Here is a 23,586-nt window from a genome sequence, read left to right as displayed (position 1 = left end):
TTGCACTCTTCAGAGATAAGCTTGTGTATTTCTAGAAATCATTAGGAATCCTCAGTAGTAGACTGATTGAGTCTACATTTTGATTTCAAAGAATCTTGAAAGACATCAATAGATGGCTCTGGAAGATTTCTACCTTGTCACTTGCACCTGAATGGAAGAATGTTCCCTTTAATATAGCAAACGTGTGTGCAAGTTTTTCCTACTGTTTTAGAAACCTCTTCTCAGTTGGTCAGGGTTTGGTTTTTTTTTAGACTGGGAAAGTTTAGTTTTAGTGGCCAGAAGACCAATTTTTCTTTCTTTTTGGATGACAGCTGCTAAGCACAGATCACTAGAGTCATCATTCTTTTTCTGGTACAAGTCCTACAGCACAACAGCAAATTTTGATTCTCAGGAAGTCTCTGACCTGCAGAAGTCACATCAGCAGCTCAGTTTAAGATCCTCCCATGTTGGTCCCCTCAACACACACACCCCCCAACAGCATGTATGGAGAGAAGATATGAAGGAGAATGTAAAGACAATAACATATATAATTTATCTTAATTTTTAGTGAAACTCTCTAATTACATGAACCAAGAAATGAAAAATACAGTCATGATTTTGGCCTTCAGACAACAGAGTTTAAATACTGTGTTAAATCAGAGTACTCTGCCTGAAATAGACTTTTCACTGTGATCTATTATCAAGCTTGATTTTAGCTCCATTTTCAAAAGTAAAAAAGAGATCTTGTTTCATTTTATTTTCAAGTGGTGCACGCAATGTGTGAAAATGTGTGTACATGTTCACATATATATACACACATATATATGTGTAATACAGAATGCCTCGGTCTTTGTTTTGATCCTAGCAGAGACCACTACAACATTTATCAAATGGACAATATATTTCATGGGAGAAATAATTTATTTCACTGACTTTGAAACAGCTAACTGTCTTTTACCTGTGAAAGATGAGACTCCTGGTGGGAGAGAACACTATAGCAGCCAAACGAACATAACCACTTTGATAATAAAATTTTTCCTAACAGATCACAAGTTTCCAGATGATGGGCCCCACAGTTCATGAGTTACATTGCAAATACTACACATTAAGATTCTCCCGTTAGAGCTGAAACTGCTTTAAGCTTCTTAAGAGAATCAGAATAGAACAACGAACAAATAGTATCTTTTTAGTATAATGCAGAGTTATCTCAACTCAATATGAAAACCTCAAGGAGTATAACTGCAATGGAAATCTGTGTTTATGCCAGCATAATCAGATATGACCTGTGAAAGCACTTTTTAATTAAAACAGGAGTTATAGTACCTTGCATAAGGACTTGGACACAAGCTTGTTATATCAACTTTCTTTTTTTACTTCAATTAGGTGGTAATGTAAAACAGTTTTACTACTTTCAGTGCATTTTTCAAGCTCACTGAATAAAGCAAAAGAACTTTTGCTGTTCAGAAAAAGAACATCATTGTTGGAACGTAAAGCCAGGGAATAAGATTCACATTTACGAAGTATTTTAACACATGGACAATAAAGAAAAATACATATGGCCAGATATTGTTAGGTGTCTTCCAAAGTACTTTTAGGAATTCTTAGATTCCACACTGCATTAATAAAATATGTATAAGCTTTGTACTTACCTATAGAGGCATAATCATTTGGAAGTTCAGGATAAAGTTTATTTGTATTCTTTTTAGCTGAAAGAGAAAATTAAGTAACAAGTTATATGATATACTAACATAAATTGTTATATTTCATATACTGCTTTTCTAATACATGTTCAATAGTTATAAAATGATTAGAGTTATCGAAGGAGCAGTACAGAAGAAAGAAATAAGGACTTTATATCCTTGTCCAGAGAAATAAATCAAGTTAACAGCAGGAGCTGCACAGTAAAGCCTCATTTTCAATGAGAGCACTTTGGTAGGCAAACTGTTATGGAGTCAAAACTCTGCCTCCTCTGCTCTACTGTAAGACCTCTACCTATTAAAAGATAATGACAACCTAAAAGATAAATTTTAGTTTTCTAGAAACCAGAAGTTTCTAGAAGTAGGACTAGCAGTTTCTAGTAGGACTATTCTTTTTACTAAGAAGTTTCATTGTACTGTGGGGCTTTTACGTATCCAATAAACATGAATGCTTCCTTTGAACTATTACATGCTTCTCTAACTATACAAACACTACTTTTATAGCAAATCTGTCAGAGAGAAAAGGTTTGTTAACATAAAACAAACAAACAAAACTTTTACCCTTTATCACTCATGACACTATCCCAACATGCTTTCAGTGTTTGCCCACAGAAGAGTAGTAACAAAATATTTTTAGAGACAGCTACTACTATAATAATTGCATAACATTCATTAGCTTTAATGCTCTAATTTTATATATAGAATAAATAAATCATTACCAAAATGTTTTCTAACCTGGTGGTGTTGGCCTAACAGTGGGTTTAGGTGGCTCTGGTCTCAGTGATGGTCTAGCAGGTGGGTCATTTACCTAAAATGCAAAAATTTTTTTTTTAAATTGCATCACACCTGGAAGTGGATTGTAACTTCAGAGCCTAGAGGTATGTCAAGTTACACTGGAAAAAAATATCACTCTCTCTCCACTGAAATTGTATGAACTCAAGAAGCATACTAAAGAAGTAGTAACATACGCATGACTGTAAAGTAATTCAACATGGATTTAACAAAGATGAAAATAAATGATTGTCTATCAGTAACATCAACATCTACAAGAAAACATCTTCTACAGTTCTCAGTATTGTAAATGTGATTGTTTGAATGGAAGACAGAAAAAGTAGAAAAATGAAGAGTATCCATATCAAACCTGGTATGCTGATTATTTACAGATTAACTTGATTAGGAATAGTTGAACAAACTTTTCTAATCATCACCTCAGATGTGATTATGTACTATTATAAAAACAAGGATATATTTTGTTATTCTGGAGGACACAAAACAAAACCAGCAATATTCTCGTCCAGAAGAGCTTACCAGGGCAATACCTGAACGAACGTGTTACATGCTGTATCTGCAATGTGTTACTCCTTTAAGCATCCAATAGAGAACTTAAGAATGCCACATGAACATCAACATTACCACTGACTAGAAACAGTTCAGGAACAGAAAAAGCCTATGTGAAAAAGAGGTGCACAAACCCTTCTTTGTTCCCTTACAGCTTTTCCTGGATTATTTTTTTGCTCTTCATTTTCATACACTTCAGTGAAGGATGCTAGAGTTTCATAAAGATCTTCTGCTTGAGCAGGAAAAGGCACATCACCAAACAAGATGGAACTAGCCCGAATATCCTGCCCATAAAACCTGATAAAAAAGAAAAGATGCCAGGTATTTGATCATCATTAGATTTCAATGTCTAGATGAATCCATCTTGTGCAAATGTTCCTCCCACTTCCCCACTTCCCTCCATTTCTCCTACTGATCATCTATTGAGAAATGACAGAACTAGTTTAGTGCTGTAAATTTTGAATGATAAATAATTGCAGCAAACTTGAATGCCTGTCTACCACCTTACTTCAAAATGTTCTTCACCAGCAGTATTTTGTTCCTGGTCATGCAGAATACCTAGACCACTTGAAAGCCAATCACACAGCAAACTGAAGAAACACATACCACTTTTGCAAAACATTGTAATAGATTCCTTAATGATGTAGTAAAATTCCTTAATGGAAGCACTGGAACCTCAATTTTATGAATGCAGATAGCTGAAAGTTACCGACATGCTGTCATTAGAATCAGTATTAGTCTTTGCTGATATTAACAGAATCAAAGTTTTCATAAACACAGAACATACAAGTGCAAGACACTCAGAGGTTCCTTGGATTTTAAGCTTAATAGGCTGCACAAAGGAAGCAGCATTTCATAAGCTGGGTATTTTCTCAAATTCAGTGATGCTCTAAACCAGATTTTTTTTATTTCAAGTGGCCTAAAATAATATTTCTCATTATGCAGTAGATACCTCAATAGCTGTCTTCTAAGATATTGTACTGGGTTTACATGGCAAGGTTTTGGTAGGGGGTGGTGCTGCAGGCATGGCTTCTGTGTGAAGATGCCAGAAATTGCCCCATGTCAGACAGAGCCAGTTCCAGCCAGTTCCAAGATGGACCTGCTGTTGGCCAAAGCTGAGCCCATATTTAAGAAAGGGTAAAAAAAGCTGTGCAATAGCAACTGGGAGAGAGGAGTGAGAATGTGTGAAACAACTTTGCAGACACCAAAAGTCAGGGAAGAAGGAGGGGGAGGAGGTGCTCCAGGCACTGGGGCTGAGATTCCCCTGCAGCCCGTGGTGAAGACCATGGTGAGGCAGGCTGTCCCCCTGCAGCCCATGGAGGACCCCACACCAGTGCAGGTGGATGCCCAAAGGAGGCTGTGACCCCATGGGAAGCCCGTGCTGGAGCAGGCTCCTGGCAGGACCTGTGGAGCCGTGGAGAGAGGAGCCCACACTGGAGCAGGTTTGGTGGCAGGACTTGTGACCCCATGGGGGACCCACACTGGAGCAGTCTGTTCCTGAAGGACTGCACCCTGCGGAAAGGACTCATGCTGGAGCAGTTCTTAAAGAACCTGCAGCCTGCGGGAAGGACCCACGTTGAAGTTCGTGTAGGACTGTCTCCCATGAGAGGGACCCCCGCTGGAACAGGGGAACAGCATGAGGAGGAAGTACCGGCAGAGACAAAGTTTTATGAACCGACCACAATCCCCACTGCCCATCTCCCTGTGCCACTCAGGTAGAGGAAGCAGAGAAGTTGGGAGTGAAGTTGAGCGCGGAAAGATGGGAGGGGTAGGGAGAAGGTATTTTTTAGATTTGTTCTTATTTCTTACTATCCTACTCTCTTATTAATTGGCAATAAATTAATTTCCCCAAGCCGAGTCTGTTTTGCCCCTGACAGTAAATTGGTAAGCTATCTCCCTGTCCTTATCTTGACCCACAAGCTTTTCATCATATTTTTTCTCCCCCATCCTGTTGAGGAGGGGGAGCGATAGAGTGGCTTGATGGGCATCTGGCAGCTAGCCAAGGTCAACCCACCATAGATATATAATCTCTAAACATTCAGCATCTTCTCAATACCCATTGTATGATGTCCAAATTGAAGACACCCTTGCCCCTCAAGAAACTCTAAAGTCAGCACAGTATGTTCTCACAACAAACTCTTCTTCCAAATTGAATGTGTCCTAGTTCATTTTGTCACTATGCCTTCACTGAGTCATCTAGATTTGAAGAGAACTTACTTGCGATTTGTTTCTTTCCTTTCAATTAAACAGGTTCCTTCCAGAGATACACCTGCAAACAGTCCTCGAGATTTGCAGTATGTATAGACAGCAGCAGAGCTTCTCAGGGCAACATCCCCTTCTAAGTTTCTAGAAGGAAAAAAGTTTTTGTTGATAGTCTTCAATACAGCTTTGCAATGTGAACAGCAGTTGTCTTTGTATTTTAATCCTACCAAAAGCCACCAAGAGTTTCACTTCTCTCTGTTCTTACAAACTTTATTGAATATGTTCAGCTGGGTCAGACTTGAAATCCATTTTCAGTTCTTAGTTCAGACAGGACCCAGTACAAAGTAATTAATTTGTTTGATAAGGTTTCCTCTGAAACACAGAACAATGTTCCCTCATCTGAATGCTCCATGTTAGACCTTCTTGTACATTCAGCAGTCCGAAAATGATTAACCCATGTTTTAATCATGTTTTAAAACAATCTGATTATGTTCGTGGTGACTTGGAACTCTATCTAATATATCCAAATCTTCCTTGATTTTATGAGACCCAAACCAGCACAAAATATTTCAACTAAGGACTTATCAGACCTTAATAGAACTGGAAGATTACAATGTTTGTCCTACACAGGATCACAGAATATTTTAGGTTTGAAGATGCCTCAGGCAGTCAGCCAGTCCAACCTCCTGCTCAAAGCGGGTACAATATCAAATTGACATCAGATTGCTCTGGGATTTGTCTAGCCAGTTGTTGAAGACTTCCAAGGAGAAAGATTCCACAGACAGTCTGAAAAACCTGTGTCAATGCTCAATTATACTAATGTTGAAAATTTTTTTTGTCATATGCAGTCAGAATCTTCCTTGTTTCAATTTATGACTATCATCTCTCGCTATCTTGCCATGCACCTCAGTAAAGAGTTGGGGTCTGCCTTTTGGTAATCCTCTGTTGGGAACGCAGCCTCTTAGAAGACCTCAAGGTCTCCTCTCCTCCAGGTTAAATATGCTGAGCTCCCCCAGCCTCATAGTTCATATGCTCCATGTCCCTGGCCATCTTGATAGCCCTTCACTGGACGCACTCCAGTTCATAAACATCCTTCTTGTACTGCAGGGCCAAAACTGGACACAACATTTTAGGCATAGTCTATGAAGTGCCAAGTAAAGGGGAACGATCACTTCTCTTATCTACTGGTTACAGCTCTGTTGATGCAGCCCCCTACATTGTTCACTGCCTTTGCTGTCAGGATACCCTGCTGACTCAGCCTACTGTCTACCAGGATGCCGGCACGTTCTCAATAGAGCAGCTGCCCAGCCTGGCAGACCCTGCCTACATAACTGCAGAGGGTTCATCCAACCAAGGGTGCAGGACCTAGTATTTGTCCCTGTTTTATTTCATGATGTTTCCTGTTGGATCTTTCCTCTACACTCTCTAGGTCCATCACTCTGAACAGCAGCCCTACTCTGAAGTGTATTTTCTGCACACCCTGATTTGGTGTCATCCAAAAATTTGGAAAGCATATTTTACATCTGCTTCTCCAGGTCACTGATAAAAATATCAAGCAGGAGAGGTCCTCCTGAGGAATTCCACAGAAACCTGGCCTGTGAGTACAAGATGAATAATTTACCACTGTTCTTCAAGCCTGATGATCCAGTTTTTCACCTATTTGCTAGTGTGCCCCACCCTGACACCCAGGCTACAGTGTCCCAACCTGGACACAGGGATGTTGCAGGACAGCATACTGAACGCCTTGCAAGGCAGATGACATCCACTGCCTTCCCCTGATCCACAGATCTATCTCATCTGTGGAACAGGTATCATCTTATCCTTTTATTTTTTCAGAAAAGATGACAAAATGTCAGTAAAAACATCATCAAAACAAAGGCGTAAGGAGGCATATGTCCCATGAGAAGAGTCTGGAGAAGAGAAGACTTAGGGGGGACCTAACAGCAGCCTTCAAGTATCTATGAAGAAGCAATCAAGCATATGAAGCCAGGCTCTTTATAGCAGTGCATGGTGGAAGGACAAGAAGCTATGGACATAAATTGAAACAAGAAATTATTTGATTGGATGCAAGGCAAAACTTTTCACACTGAGGACAGCTGAGCAGTAGAGCAGATTGCCCAGAGAGCCTGAGCTGTCTCCATCTTTGGAGGTTTTCAAGCCTCAACTGGAATGAAGGCCTGAGTAACCTGATCTGAAGTCATAACAGACCTTGCACTAAGCAGGAGATTGGACTAGAGACCTCCTAAGGTGCCTTCTAAATTAAATTATTCTGTGATTATATCATCTCATCCTTCAAAGCAAGCTGGCTTAAGCAGTTAGGGTTTAAAAGTAATTATTTGATGTATTTTTTATTTATTGTCAGGCAGATCTGTGGTGACAGAAGTCACAGGCCCATAGGTCAATGAAAATAATAGTTCAGTCAGGCACAGTAGCTCCTGTGCTCTTTATTGAGCCTAGCCAAGCAGTCTCCTGCAAAAAGAGAATAAGCATCAGAACACTTTCCTTCTACCAATAAATGCCTTTATCAGGAAAGAAAAAAAGCAAAAAAAAAAAAAAAAAAGGCAACAAGTGACTGAAAAGGTATAACACTACAAGAACAATATGATCCAGTCAATATACAGGTTGCACAGGTTTTTTTGTAATATATCCAAAAAAGTCATGTGAATGTTTATATATAGCTTTAAAAGCTATCTTCCATATTTAATACTACCCCATATTTAAATCTACCCCATATTAGGAAAGTATTTTACTCACCTCCCCAGAGGTCCAATTGCCACAGTAAGATTTCCTCCAAGTGTAAGATTCCCTCCTTTGGCAAAAGCTTCTACTGCTCTTTCATGATTCAGTATGATCACTAAGTCTGAAACCTATAAAATATCAAATAAAAGTACTATACTTTTAAAGAAGAAAGTTAGAATGGCATAGGAGAAGAATCTTATGTTTTGCAGGAAAATGGAACATCGAAGCATTGAAGATATTCCCTTCCCCAAATGAAAACTAGCTCCAGATTTATCAAGGTTTTAATTCAAGTGAGAATCTCTCGTTCTCTCAGAGAATTACTTCTTGAAAGTTGATACTTTTTCTGCAAGATATTTAGAAACTAAAAGTTCTTTCACTTAGATTTTTAAACAAATTTGACTGACTTTTTTCAAGTGCAGATATGGTCAGTATGTGGTAGAAAACATCTGTAACAAATGCTATTTTAATTCAAAATTTCCTAATTAACAAATTTTTATTTTCAACGGCTTTTGGAAACAATTATGAAGGCATTTTCAAATGTGAAGACAGATCAGATTAAGAAAATAATTTTGATCCTTCCATAATTGAATTAATAACAGCAAGACAGAATTTAGTAAACAAAAATTACTTATTTGTCTGTCCAAAGAATAAACAACAATAAAAAGAATACAGGTTTTCCCATTACTGACAAAATATTATTTTCTTGATCAAAAATTAGGGTTTTAATATATATCTAAGTGCGTATGTGTATATATATATGGATTAATATTTATTTTTTAAAGACTTGAATATATGAGATGTAGCAAATTTCTTCAAGAAACTATTAAACCAAATAACTGGAGAGCTAACAAAGTATTTTTGAAAGACTCAAACACAAAATAAAAAAACAAAACAAAACAACCCTATTTTTAAAAGACTTTATTTGCCTGGATAGTGAAACAAAATGCACGTATCAAAGAACTTCCAGTACTATTTAAGTTGATGCCTATTACCATCAGTACTGTAAAACTGTAACTCTCTTCAATTTAACATATTTCAATAGAAGCCTCTTACAACTCTTTTCCCAAACTATGAAGCATTTTAAAGAAGGAGTCTTTCAAGACTTTAAAAAAGTCTTTCAAACACAAGCATGATCCTCTAAAGATCACCCTATCTTACCTGAAAGCTCAGTAAACACACTGTATGTATTAAAAAAAAAAAAATACTGCAGCAGTACCAGCCTGTCCAAGAGAGTAGACTATACTTTCGTAGCTTACTGTGATGGATTATTTTTTAAACAGATGTGCCCAAGGACTACTAGGCCTGATCTTTCATCTGATAGACTTGACTGAAAGCCAGGTTCAGAAAAAACTTTCAACTTACCCCAAATTCCAAAAAATGACAGCAGGGAATACAAAAGGAAATACCAGATTATTTGCAAAACAAGGCTGGCCCAGAAGTATTACATGCAGTGTAAGGGAGGCCTTTGTTATTAGTCCCCTGGTAACCTCCACCCCCTCCCAAACAAAAGATGGCTGACTTGAGGAGTTTCTGAATCATCCAGGGATGGAGAGAGAATGTCATTCAGGATGCTGCTACCTCCTCTTACCCATTAAAAGGATGAATCCATAGCTAAAGCTAAATGAATCCACAGTGAGAAAACCTTCAAGGAAAGCATTTAGATTAATTTTAAAATTGGTCTTTAATTTGAGGTACCAAGTTGTTTCACTTGGAAAAACATGCAAATACTATGACTTCCGAAGTCTGTGACTTCCTTCTTGTTTAAAACCACCCATAAGTACCACTACAACTATGTCAACTATAGTCTCTCCTACAGGAATAAAATTCAACCAATTTCTACAAGGTTTAAGTTTATATATGACTAAAAGAATGCTGAAATTGGACTGTGGGCTCCTAAGCCACTTAGGCGTTTCAAAACAGCATCTCTTCTCTAGAAGAAGTAAATAAGATTGTGTTATAATAATGCCAGTAAGCAAACAGTACTTTGTAAGCTGACTAAAATTTCAAATGAAGGGCACAATATTGCTCAGAAAAAACACCTTCTCAGAAATAGCTTCTGTATTGAAATTATTTGAGTAAGTATCAATAGTAAATGGTTACATTATCTAAAATATCATATGGAGATGATTAAAGGAAAAGTTTCATAGATTAATCAAAGCATCTGAAGAGTCTGTTTCATTGACATAAAAGCAAAAAAAAACCCCAAACCAAACCCAAAGCCTAGGGCTTAAACTCAATGTTTTGTAATGCATTCATATCCTGTAGCCATGAAAACCAAAGAAAAACCCTTACAAAAATTAATAATTTTGCATTCACAGCATCCTTTAAAAAGTGCATAGTAATAATGCCTGAGATCACACAGTGAACAATGAGGATACAAGAAAATATTGATCCATTGCTCATTATGTGAGTGCTGGCTGACTGGCTGTCAGGACAGGGATAGCTGGCTATTTGTAGGAGACACACTGGGGGCTGCCACATACTACCCAGATCAGCTATGCACGTATTATTCTGAAGAGCAGAATGCCCACAGCAAGAGATCTTGTTGGCAGCATACCGTTACTTTGATTTTCTTTGGGAATTGGTAGAACAGGAGCTAAACAGAAAGAAAAGAGAAGGACGAGACTGGAGGGTAAGGTGGGAAAGGGGAGGAAAGATGGAAACAAACACAGGTGAAGGAGATGTGAGGAAGAAGAGATGGGAAGCAGAGGCAGAGAGTTGTCAGGGCTCAGATCAACAGGATTTCTCTGAAGATGTTGAGAGCCCCTTACTCAATCATTTATGCTGGCTGGAAACCGGCTCATTTTCTGTAGCATTCCTTCAGAGGAGGCACCGTCAGTTTTGGTACTCCCAAACTGAAGGGTGAAGTCAGTAACCAGAAGTTTGAGTGGGGAATGCGTGATGTACAGTAGCATTAACTAGGGTCCGTTTTACTCCAACTTCAATTCCTTTCACTGTTTCTTGCCAGATGAGAGTCCTTGTGCTCTTTAACAAAGCATTTGATACAGTATTAAGTATAGGTTACTTTTAATTAACTCCAATTGGCTTATATGTGAATGCTGACTGGAAGTTTGCCATAAGGGAAAAATTCAGTCTGCTAGAAGTTAGAAATTGAGGAAATAGCTGTTATGCCACTTCTTTTCCTTTAAATCTCTCCAAGCAATTAGACTGATCAAAACCCCATATTTTGTTTGTCCTATATAAATTAATTTATAATAGCTCTTTTTACACAGAAAAATAGATCCTACTCTCTCACCAACATTTAGATCTTTGTCAATGCACTTTAATTTCTTGCAAAAAAAGTTACCAACAAGTTATTTCAAATGCGAAATTATACCTCAATTCCAATTTCAAATCCACCACCAAGGCCAGCAATTCCTATTGCAGAAGGAGCAGACCAGGCTGTCATGCAAAACAAGACAAATTTACAGAAGTTTTAACATGTTACAAAAAAATACTGATTTGATTATTAGAGTTCAAAAATGCTAACAAGTTGACGGTTTAAAACTATGTTCACAACCACCAGAATGCAATCACATCACTATACTGGTTTACCCCACTGGCAGGAATGTAAGAAATACAAACCCTCGTTTAAAAAAATCTTTGTTACAAATTATTTATGATACAGTTGTCCATGACTGGACATAATTCATTATTCTAATGAATGTTAAACTATAGACTTTTATATTTCAGACTTTTCTACAAAGATACTGAAAGCATTGTTTAAATCTGGTCCAATGTAGGCACAAAATTTTGAAGACAGCTTTCAAACCAAACATTGTCAGCTGTTGGCTTGATGCTTCACGCATCTCGTGTTTTATGAAAAGAGTTAATGAAGAAATTTTTTTTTTCCTTTTAATTCTCCCATGAAGTACAAGAGGAAAATATCCACTTACTTCCATTAGGAAGACGAGCTAATACAATTCCACTTCCGCCTCGAGCGGTCACCAAAAATCCAGCTTTGATAACAGACAAAACTGCAAGGCCTTTGGCTTTAGCTATTACATGGGCTGAAACAGCAAAATCATTTATTCAAGATCTTGTAAGAGTAGTTCAAAGAGAAGGGGAAAATAAAACTCTACATGTAACAATAACACATAACACATATAACGCATAAAAGAGTCAAAGCAACACAAAGAGTCGAAGCAAAAGCTTAAAGAAAACTGCAATAAAGCTGAACTGATGATGACACCTCCACTCCATAGTCAACCACAAAGCTGGTCACAGGTTACATTAGCCTGTGCTGATCTCTACACTGCCACAACTGCTTCACCTATCCCAGTTAGCTCATACAGAATTAGTTAGCTTATTGCCACAAACATTGTGTGTGAGTACCCTTAGCAAGATAAAGAAGCAGTAAGTAGTTGACATCCATGTCTCTACAGATTTTTGGAGGAGTCTGAATTTAAATCAGAGGCACACAGCAGTGTAATCAGCTTATATCATTAGACAGTGTTTGTGGCAAGTAAAGTGTCATCATCCTGCAAGTCTTATTACAGGCCTTCTGGAACATAATAGTTATAAATTCAAAGCCACACCAGATGAAGGAAGACACTAGGAGAAACAGAATAACAATTGCAAAAATAAAGAGGACAGCAGCAAATAAGAGTGCTTAATCAGTATCAAAGGCGAAATGTACCCTGATCTCTTTCCTTCAACTTACTCCCACCTAGCTAATTCTGATAAACACAGATATTCAAGAATTAGAGCTACTATTCCAGGTTCTCCCTTAAGAACAGACATTCATAGGGTGAGCATGAGACAGTCCATCCACCCCAGAGAGAAGCCTTCCTGTGCAGATGCCCTGTGGCTGTAAACATGCAAAAGATCTCTCCCAGTAAGTAATGTCTGCCTAGAATACAGCAAACTGAAGCCCTTTACTTCCAAAATATTTTCACAAAAGTTATGGCACCCTAGATCTTCATTCCTCCCTAAGTTATGGTCAGTGAAAACAGAGGGAATTGGTAAAGAGAGCAGGATTTCAAACCAGGGGAGCACTGGAGGTTTTAGCTGAATCAAAATATTTTCTTTACTCACGAGGTATGATTTTATCAGGTCCATTTCTGGAAGTTATTTCTGTGAATTCTCGTAATATTTTAGCTGCCTTTTTAGCTTCTGACTTCAAGTTGGAAGGTATAGGGTTATTCACTGTAAAACATGAAAGAAGTAAGAAATTATGTCTATGGTCAGTTCAGGATAGCTCATATAAAAATAAACCAGTGTAATTTGTATGGGGAAAGTGATTCTTTACAAATAAAGAGTAAACCAAACAAACCACGAAACAGCAAATATAAGAAATTATCTTCTGCATCAGACCCACATTTTGTCTCTGATGGTAGTAACAGAAGTGCCACTTAGGAGGAGCACACAAGCCCGGTTCTTTTCCGCAATCTGTTCCCCTTGTAATTCCTCAGAATCTACACTGATAAGAGCAAGGATGTTGGAGATGCATCCTTGGTTGCTCCTGTCACTATTTATGGGCTTGTTGCATATGAATTTGTCTAATACCTTTTCAAACATGCTGATACTCTGCAGCAGCAGTTCACTACCCGCTACTTAAAGAAATACTTGATCTATTTTAAATTAATCTACTAGTTATAGTGAATGCCTGTGAGTTCAACTCTCATGAATTCTGGTGAACAACTATTGCATCCAACTTATCCACTACCTTCATGCTTTTCTAAATAGCCACAGCCCCCCAGCCTTCTCCACTTCCTCAGGAGTCCCAGCCTTCTTAGTCTTTCCTCAAGGTAGTCGCTCCATCACTCTGATCACTCTACTTGCTCCTCTCTGTACCACCACCAACTCTGCTGTCCTTCAAACCTGCAACTGTTGACCAATGAACACACAGCACTAAAAGGTTAACATCTCTTGCTCTCACTGTACATTAATGAATGGTATTTCCTTTCTCCTCACGAGATTTCTCTTACAGAACTAAACTTGCAGCGTCTTCTGAAAGCGAACAAAATTCTGTTTCAGACCAAGAAATTTCCTTTAGAAACCTACTTCCTGTTGAAGTGCTTAAGAATATTTTCTCTCCAGTGCAATCCAACATAAGCAACTCTGTAGATTTCAACTGTGGAAAAAGTAGGGATTGGGGATAGATTATGTTTGCTTTATAAAGCCATAGACTACAGTAGCAAACACAAAAAATCTTGACATTTACCCCCAAATCCACGAGATCATAACTTCTGCAGGAGTGTTGATTCTGTTTAGATCTACCAGATCTGCTGTCATTAATCAACTACTGAACAGAATCAAGTATTATAAGATATTAATATTCTGCAAAAGTATAAATACCATTTTATGTATGTATAGTATCATTTCACCTGTAGATTTGCAAAAAGAGGCCTTAGGGCAGATAAAAAGATATGAGTTAGTCTTGATTCTTAAATCTACTAAAACCCCTCAAAGCTATCACTTAAATTATTCTTGTTTTCCTGTCTGGACATATCAACACCCACTATTTCCAAGTTCGTCAGCAACAAATTGTCCCAGTAATACATGAATATATTGTCAGACCAAAGATGCATCTAGCCTCATGTCTTGTCTCTGAAAAGAACTAGCAACAGTATTTCCATAAAATTCCAGTGTTCTTAAATTCACAAAAGCATAGAAAAGACTGTGCATAGAGAAAGAACTTTCAGTCAAAAGTGGCCTAGATTTTTAACTGGTGTTCCCTGAACATTCATTCACCTCTTCACTCTGGGCAACATTCCCACCCAAAGCCATGAAGGTGAGGACTAAATAAATTTTGAGATTAAGTCAATGAAGCTTGGGGAGCAATTCAGCTCAGACTAAGTGAAACACCTAGCAGCAAGTCAGCCAAGTTTCTGTCCAGGCTCCATTGACTAGAATAGGAATTACACCTCTACTTTTCGAAGTGAAGTATATTCTCCAAGCAAGAAGGAAGACTCCCAGAACAAGACAGGTTTTGACAGCTGAGACTTTGAACTAGCTTCCCTTGTGAAAGCTTGTAGCAACACTGGGCTTTGGTGAAAATGCAGCACATGTAACATTGGAGAGTTTGAAGTGACAGCAGCCATCACTAGGTTGTGCAGAAATATCAGCCTCTGGGAACAGAAGGAAATAGATGCATAGAAGGCAACAGACTAAACTGTGTTGTGGTAACAGAGAAGACACACTAATTCCATCTCCTAATCATCCCTTCTATTTGCAGAAAGTTAAGATGATGGCCAGGTCCCCATGTGTGAAGGGATAGGGGAAGAAGAAGCTCTAAACTCTAAGAGCTCAGGACTTTCAGAAAAAGCTATTAGCATGTGCAATTTTCTCTGACTATTACGGTACTAAAATTGTAAGCTAGCTTGCAGGAATTTTGAACGTGCATTTCTTCCTTGGTTCACCAGGCTGGAACCTGGCTACATGGACACAGCAAGAAAAGAGGCCAGCGTAGCCCAAACAAAACATGAACAGACAATTGCTTTTGGTAGATTAACAAACTGGGCTGGAGCAAATGTCTCCATTACTTCTGTTGTTTGTACTTGACATTGCATTTTCAAGGTCAGAGGGAAACACTGCCAGCATGTTGTAAGAGAAAAATAGGAAGATTTTTGCTTTTCTATGGAGATACATTATGGCAGTCACAAAAAGCATATTGCAACACCATTCTTCTCAAGAAGGCATGAATAATACACTTCTAGCATATGATAACTTATAATTCACAATTAATATTGTAACACACAGAGTGTGGCCATTTGCATAATCAGGTGAATACTTTTGTATGTAGGTTTTCACTTAACATATTTTATAAGTCTAGAGGCCTCGATTTTGGGGAGGGTAACCTACCCAGTCTTTCCAAGATACACATTTCATGGTACTTAATTCATCTTACTGTTCAATAAGATTAAAGTGGAAGATATGCTTCATTTTAACTGTGGTAAAATGGACAGTTACATGCCTGACCATGCCAGACTCCTAGCAGAGTGATCAAGACAATCAAAATAAGATGTGTGCACACTGGAGATAAAAAACATTACGGAGATAAAAAACATTACGGAGATAAAAAACATTACGGAGATAAAGTAAGCATTATGCAGCTTCCAGACTACAGAGAAATAAAATACACTTCTATGCTCCTCTCACTGTCCTCTTCCTTATTTTTGCATGCATTCCTTCCTCTCCTTTGCTTATCTTTGGCCAACCTCAGAATTTGAGGAACATCTCCAATTCATTTCTTCTTACTACTAAAAAGAAAAAAAAAAAAAAGCAGCTCTTATTTCAAACAGATTAGGAGAGAAATCCCCTAGCTAAGTCCACTGAGAAAACATGAGATGTTTTGAGATCTAAAAGTCTGCAAACAAGAAGAGATGAGTTAAAAAAATAATTTACAGTTTTCATACGCATTTTCAGATGCAGAATTGCTTCAGAAAGATTTGATGGTTACCAGAAAACAGTGTGTGCATGTTTATGAGCATGCAGAAGTTACTGTTTAATTGAAGACAACTCAAAGCTGAACTTCATGAGCCAGCAAAAGTAACACTGTTACTACCTCACTGTCTCTTCAACTCTGACTACATTCAAAATCAGGTTTTGGTCGCACCTTGGGAGGATGTAAAAGTAATTCTTTGGTCAGCAGGAGGGAGGATGTCAAAGTAACTCTTTTCAGTGTTTACTTTGAAAGTTTCACAAGATACCTCAGGCTGACTCCATGATTTTCCTACCTGGGTTATTTTTGTCCTGCTGTTGCTATTTATCTGCACTATGATTCTAAACATTATATTCCCAAATGCAAACTTTGCACAGAAGAATAGCATTGCTTGAGCAAGCTGAAAATTATGTACTTCCACTCCAATGCCTCTAAAAGGGTATTCTTTGTGCCACATGTTGTGGGGTTCCTTTACTACCAGGGAATAGGGGAGATGGAGAGAGATTCCTCATCTAGCTGTACAAAACAACAGTAAGCATGAGAATAACCTAACTTCTCATCCTCAAAATAACAGCAGAAACTTCACTTTCTCCCTGTATTATTTGTTGCCTACATCATCATTTCTTCTGCATCCCCTGGATATCTACAGGAATTCCCACTTCCATTGTCCCTTGCTTTTTCCCTTCCTGCCACAGACTGAAGCAATGCAGGATTGTTTTTCTGGACTAAGAAACAGCAGGAGGATTTGACAACAACATTCTGCCAGTTACTTTGCATGGAGCCAGATTTGTGTGTTTTCAGAAGCAGGCTAAGAAATTGATATTTCTAAAGCACAGCAGAGATACAGAGGGGAGGAGAGGGAAGGACAGAAGGAAGAGGTTGAATGCACTGTCAACTGAAGCTCAAAGCTACACCTTGTAGAGAAGGGTTGCAAGTAAAATGACTTACATCTTAATTTAGACAGCAGCAAGTACAAAAATTAAAGTGACTTTAATTGGCAAGAAAGCATGGCACAGAAAGATTTAGTAACAATGGACAGGATTGACAAGCCAACTGTTTAAACATTTTCATTGGTGAAAAACAACATAGTTACTCAAAGTGGCTACCATATGATTCTTTCCATAGTGGCTAGTTTTGAGTTCCTTTATTTACTTCCAAAATGTTATGTAGATACTAAGGAACTAGCAGGATGCCTACAAGCATCTTGAGGAACTGATGACTTGTTTAAAAACAAAACAAAAATGAAACGCACCAAACAACAAGCCAACACCCTGGCCTTAATTACAGCTAATATGATGCTTGATAAAGCCTGGCTGGACTCCCATTTTGCTAAGATTGCTAAAGCAACAGCAAAAGGAATCTAATATTTTTATCACTGAGGAAACAGGAGGGTTTGGGTCTCCCTCTTAGGCCATGCCACACTCAAGATTTTGTTGACAGAATTCAAGATTAAATAAGGACACAGCCAACAATCAACATTAAAAATGCAAAGTTTAATGGTTAGCTTTATAGCGTGAGTGAGCCCTCACTCTTACTATCAAATTTTAGATCAATCAGTTTCATAAAATTTTGTCCAAAGGCAAAGGATATTATGCATTTTCATTTAAAAAACCCAAATAAGTGGAAAATTGCACAAATATGTCAAAGATAATTCAAAACTTTTTTTTCTTTTTTAAGAAGTACATGGAGGTTTGCACTATAAAACGGTGGTGTTTGCCGCAAAATACAATAGAAACAAAGTTACTAAACATTATAGTGAAGGTTAGGGACAAAATCTTGTTTCTACTTATTCTAATCACTATATAAACTGACAAAACTGTAAGGGGGATTTCTGTGACATCAAAAATGGTTTAAACTTCTGTTCACCCACCAAATTGTCCTCTTTCCTCTCAAGCTTACCTTAGGATTTGAACTGTAAAATTATTTTCTTAAAACCTGATTTAATAGTGAAACTTCATTGAACAGACATTATAGAAATATGTGCTCTTTAATAAAAATATTGTACTAAATATTTAGAAACAAGCAGAATTTCCATTTTCCGTTTACCCCTTCAGTAACATAAGGAATAATCCTGTAGCACTGTCTTCACTATTAGCTTTTAAGTATGCATACATAATTGTCTGTTTTGTATTCAACCAATGCTCAGGAAAGAGGTAACCAGGAGCAATAAGACAATAATATCTATCAGGAGGATATACTGACTTGATGGATGTGGAATGCCGTGACCAGCGAATGCTCAGCTGGGAGCAAGCTTCATTTGCACTGCTGCTTGTTGTTGAAAGGAGAAGATATTGAGCATATGTGAGTCAGCAACACAAACCCCATGGGGGAATATCACACCAAAATTGATTAACTGCTTAATTTGTAAGCTGATGAGGCAAGTGCGTCAGCCTCTAATTTACATTCTGACTAACAGTAATAATGTGTTGGCTGAACATTTGGTGAAATTATCTGAGCAAGGTGTAATAAAGAATAAATAAAGCCTTTTTACTTAAAAGCTATAACTAATTCTGATATAATCAAAATTCTGCTGAATAGGAACAGATGAAATAAAGCATCGTGGCATTATGAGAAGTTGAACATTAAAAGTACAGTTTCAAAGAAGATCGATGATAAAGTGGAGACAAAGCCTCACATGCAGATTTCATACATATGTTGCCCATGTATGTATGAGCTTTGAAGTATTTTGGTGGAAGGTGGTTTTGGTTTTTTTTTTTTTTGTTACAAAAAGAAGAAAAAACAATGTCAAATACCTTCTATGAGCCTCAGACAGTAATTCAGTCTTTACTTTCACTTCACTAAAAAGCTCAGAAACAGCACAATAATACACTAAAACATAGCTGATTTGCAAATACCCATGGTTATAGCAGCAACATCAATGCTAAAAAGCTAGTATGAACAGAGAACATTCAAAATGATAAATTAAGAACATTCACAAACATGAGAACTAGCATAGTCAAGAAAGGTTAAAGAAGAACATCTAATGGGAAAGAGAAACCTGAAAAGCAAGCCAGTGCAGTGTTGGAGAAGAGCCTAAACAAGAGATTTCAAGTCAGCATTACAATTAAAGAGATGAATGTAATTTTGGTTTCACAAACGTGTAACATCGTGGTACTGTGGTAGCCAGCTCCAGCCCTGGGACTCATCTGGCACTTGGAATTCCTAGAACAGCGTGCAAGACGTGCATTGTAAGCATTTTACCTAGCCCAAGAAAAAGTGATTTAGAGCAGTGGATGACAAGCAGCAGACTATGTTAAACATGTTTCCATCAGTCTCCCTCGATTTACTATTTCCAACACTTGAAGCCGAAGGTAGACAGCAAAGCAGCCCAGGTCAATGAAAAGTCAAGAAAAGATCTGTGGAGTCCAAGGAAATGGCAGTAGAAGTTGAAAAAGAACCTGAAGGAAAAGGATGGAATAAAATAATGGCAATAAACACCCCCTTAATTGAGACCCAGCAGGATCCTGCTGTCAGAGCCTGAGCTCCATACTCCTGGTTTTGGAGCCAACACCAACAAGCAGATACTGTTTCCTTGAGACTCCAAGAAGCATGAAAGAGGAAAGCCTCAGAATGTGCACTTTGATCATCCTGCTGGAAAGCACTAATGGTACGGCAAAAAGGAGTCTAGGAAAGCAATTGCAGGGAATGAGAAAGTAGCAATTATTGACAGAGAGGTTCATGTCAATTGTGTGTGTTGTACAATTCTGCCATAGGCAGATGGAGAACAGCAAGGGAGACAGAAGACAACAGAAAATACATCAGTGTAAAGCAACAAAAGTTAAGTTGAAAAGGAGAAAACAGGGTGTCTCTGTACAGTAAAGCCTTACACTAATGTCATGCATTTCTACCATTCCCCTCATCACTTTGATTCCTGATATTTTACCAACTTTCACAAAGTACTGTTCCTCAACAAGCTTGGTGTGAGTAGTTAGTGCTGCGTCAGAGATAGTAAGAGTTGTGGCAGGGTACAAGTACTTCAGCAGGAACCACATGGCCTTGCAAAGTCACAGGTGAGCTGCACTAAGACTAGAAGACTCTTAATGTGTGCCTTCACAACCCTAAAGGTTTTTGTACTGTGAATTAACCTAAGTATTCTTTCCTCCTTCCCTACCCTGAATAACAAGAAGTTTACTGGATAGTATTGTATTAAGAAGCTGGTGCTGGCAGCAGTGGGGGAGGGAGAACAGAGCAGAAAGGTCTGCAGAACCTGCAGCCTTCAGCATACAGAAAACAAGGAGTTGGACATATTTTAAGGTTTACCTAAGACAGATAGAAATATAAGAACAATCAGATTTTTCTTCTCAAGCACTGCATTGGAAGAAAGAGAAATGGTGCTTAAAAATAAAGCTAAAAATTAAAAAACGCCACTCTTATCCACATTAAAAACAGTCTGTTTTTCCTTGTTTCACCTGCAATAACCTGCTAAAGTTAGATGCTGACGACAGCCTGTGCACATGAAAAACCTCATGAGCATACTAAAGTTACAACTAAACTCAGTCTTCAGGAACTCAAATATGAAAAAGGAATGTCACATAACAGAAGACAGCACCTTCTCTAAAAGGAAAACAGCCCAACAATTGTATTTCTCAAAGAGGAGAATCTCACAGACATTTCTATCGCTACATAAAGCTAAGATATTTACAGTATTTTGAAGATTTTTTTTTTAATTGAATTGGGGAGAGGGCTATAATAAAAAAATCATTCTTGAATTTATGAAGCTTACATTTCAAAAATTACATATATATATTTATATATTTAAATCACAATAATTTGAGGGGGAAAAAATGACAAATGCCATTTTAAAGATTAGTACTTCTGAAAACCTGTATGGAATCTTGCATTGCATCTGTATGCTTATTCCAAGACAGCTAAGAAGTCAGACAACAACGACGAGAAAGCCGGTCATCTACATTTGGATTTTGGTATGCAAATACACAGTATGAAGTCAAACCAAAACCTACACAATCACAAGTCTTTATTCCAAAAAGAACCACTTCAAACACAGAAGCCTTTCCATTGATAGAAATGAAGTAATGGAGACAGAAACCAGATTTCTTCCTTTGTTCTCATCTATGTAAGCCTGTGTTTTCATTGGTGTGGTTTTTTGGGTTTTTTTTTGGTTTTTTTTGGTTTGTTTTAAATATATTACTCTGAGTTATGGAAATCAAAATACCTTTGAAGATAACTCAAAGGAAGCCAGTATTATTGGAAGCATATAGCTGTGGTAACTCTGAACCTGGAGAGGGAAACTGCCCCACCCCCAACCTGCACTTGTACTACTTTTACTATTAGCCGGTGTTCCAAGGCAAATTGCTCTTTGCAGCCTTTATAAGCACCTCACTTTGGTTTAGGACTTTTTGCTATGACTTTTTTTAAAGGAGAAAACTTATCTTTCCTGGTCAGTTTTTTAGGCTGTTGTCCTTTAAGCACAGGGATTTTGTAAACTCAAGCTTACAGAGATACAAACTGAGATACTAGCCAATGACCTTACTGAAAGCAAAGCAAAATGTATTTGAAATGCAGTAATTACATAAAATAACACATCAAAAAATAAGCTTAGCCTCTGCACAGGCTATCTGAATAAATTAAATTGTATGAAATGTGATAAAAGTATTTATGCCTGTTAGCTATGTCGGTGTCAATACTGTCATGTACAGTGTCCAAAAGCATACAAGGTTTTTGGTCAGCTGCTAATGTTGACAAGCTGTCTTTTCATATTTTGCTACCAGTTATGTATGCAATTCTAGACAATGGGAGCTCAATGTTTTTCATATGGAATATCCATTTTGTTAATGCTAAAAAAATGCCACCACACACAAAAAAACCCATGCCTGCAGTTTCATTGCGTGCATATTTTTTATTACTTTTCTCAACAAAGAGGAAAGGACTTAACTAATCCAAACACAAAGTGCATCACTTGGTAACTTAATGGGGTATCAGTCCTCAATCCCACTTTGAATTAACTATTTCCTTGAGAAAAGTCAAAGAATTTGGAAAAAACCCTGTAACACACACAGTCACCCGCATTCTCAAATGCATTTGATGAGTTGGGTTCCCAGCAGTTTTTGTACTGAAGTCAGCTTGGAGGAAATTCTAAATAGACATGCTGAATTTCCTCTCATCCCTAGAAGGATGAACTTTCTGTTGAGAGTTGGAATATATGAGGGTAAAATGATACTGACACAGCTGAACAAGGTACTTCAAAGAAAAATGTGTTGCCTTTGTACATGCAAGATGTTTCAGTTAGATGAGGTCTCCTTATTTCTAACGAACTGTGGCATGTGAAGACAGTCGCTACCTGTCTGAGGCACAGCTGAATCAGAGGATTTGTTCCAAAAAGCACATCACATATCTGTTCAACTGCACGGGAGGCAGAGCAGTGGAACACCTGTAGCTAAACAACTTCAAAAATCCTTGCAACTTTTAGCAATGACAAGAATGCTAAAATCCCAAGTCCACAGGTCTACAACTGAGTTGCAGCCTTTGCACTAGAAGAAAGGATAAAAACAAGGGGCATGGGGAAGAAATCACTCAGTTTGTACAAGGATAGTCAGAAAACAGCACTTTCAAGAATATAGAGGCAGTGGTACACTCTAAAACAAGAACCAAAGGCAGAGTTACCTTGGGGATTGTTTGAGACTAACAAGTGAACGCTTCCAAGAATGTGTACTACAAGAATTGCAGGCTTTTGCTCAAAACATGCCACCACACCTATCCACTCTGCCACCCAAGCCCTGGGAAACTGTCTACCTGAAACCCTTTTAGCAAGTCTTTCAGATACACTTATTGTAATATGTTTGATGTGTAAACAGTTGGTGCCAAAGGGGTTGGGTGCTGTCCACCAAGCCAGATAAGTAGCATGACCAAAGCTAAGTGAGAGCTAGGAATTCAGTTCTGCCTGTCTCTCCTCACATCAATACCAGAGTTAGTATGATATGTGAAATTTAGACATGGGGGTAAGGGGAAAATCCCAAAGGGAATCCCAACTTTGGCTTGCTAACTCTATTTTAATCACAAAGAAAACATTTCAAGGCAACCCAAGCAAGTAAACAAGTACATTAATCTTTGCACAAGAAAGCTTTAACTAAAACAAAGCTGTGATTTTAAGAACAAAATCCTAAAAACCATCTTGTTTATCTTCTCACCAGGGACAGAAGCATAGTGACAACAAAAAATGTGACAGAATACAACCCCAACGTGCACTACACAATAATCCCGTATGCTACAATAATAAACTAAATGAAA

The 23,586-nt window shown here is 37.9% G+C and overlaps 1 protein-coding gene across 3 annotated transcripts in view; it reads right to left on the bottom strand.

Moving 5' to 3' along the window:
• SH3YL1 (SH3 and SYLF domain containing 1) overlaps window positions 1–23,586 on the bottom strand; it is a 51,119-nt gene that overhangs the window by 25,312 nt on the left and 2,221 nt on the right. The window contains exons 2-9 of one of the 3 annotated variants that reach the window (XM_075498022.1): window positions 12,993–13,103; window positions 11,852–11,965; window positions 11,293–11,357; window positions 7,971–8,083; window positions 5,232–5,360; window positions 3,149–3,311; window positions 2,412–2,484; window positions 1,629–1,685 (exon numbers count right to left, since the gene is read on the bottom strand). In XM_075498022.1, coding sequence (XP_075354137.1) covers window positions 1,629–1,685; window positions 2,412–2,484; window positions 3,149–3,311; window positions 5,232–5,360; window positions 7,971–8,083; window positions 11,293–11,357; window positions 11,852–11,965; window positions 12,993–13,103 — 825 coding nt within the window. The remainder of the gene's footprint in view (window positions 1–1,628; window positions 1,686–2,411; window positions 2,485–3,148; window positions 3,312–5,231; window positions 5,361–7,970; window positions 8,084–11,292; window positions 11,358–11,851; window positions 11,966–12,992; window positions 13,104–23,586) is intronic. The other 2 variants (XM_075498023.1, XM_075498024.1) reach the window with 2 other exon arrangements.

Source organism: Mycteria americana, chromosome 3 (assembly GCF_035582795.1).
Source record: "Mycteria americana isolate JAX WOST 10 ecotype Jacksonville Zoo and Gardens chromosome 3, USCA_MyAme_1.0, whole genome shotgun sequence".
In the NCBI taxonomy this organism is placed as follows: domain Eukaryota; kingdom Metazoa; phylum Chordata; class Aves; order Ciconiiformes; family Ciconiidae; genus Mycteria; species Mycteria americana.
Note: the sequence above shows the minus strand (reverse complement) of the source record. Positions and strands in the feature narration are given on the sequence as shown.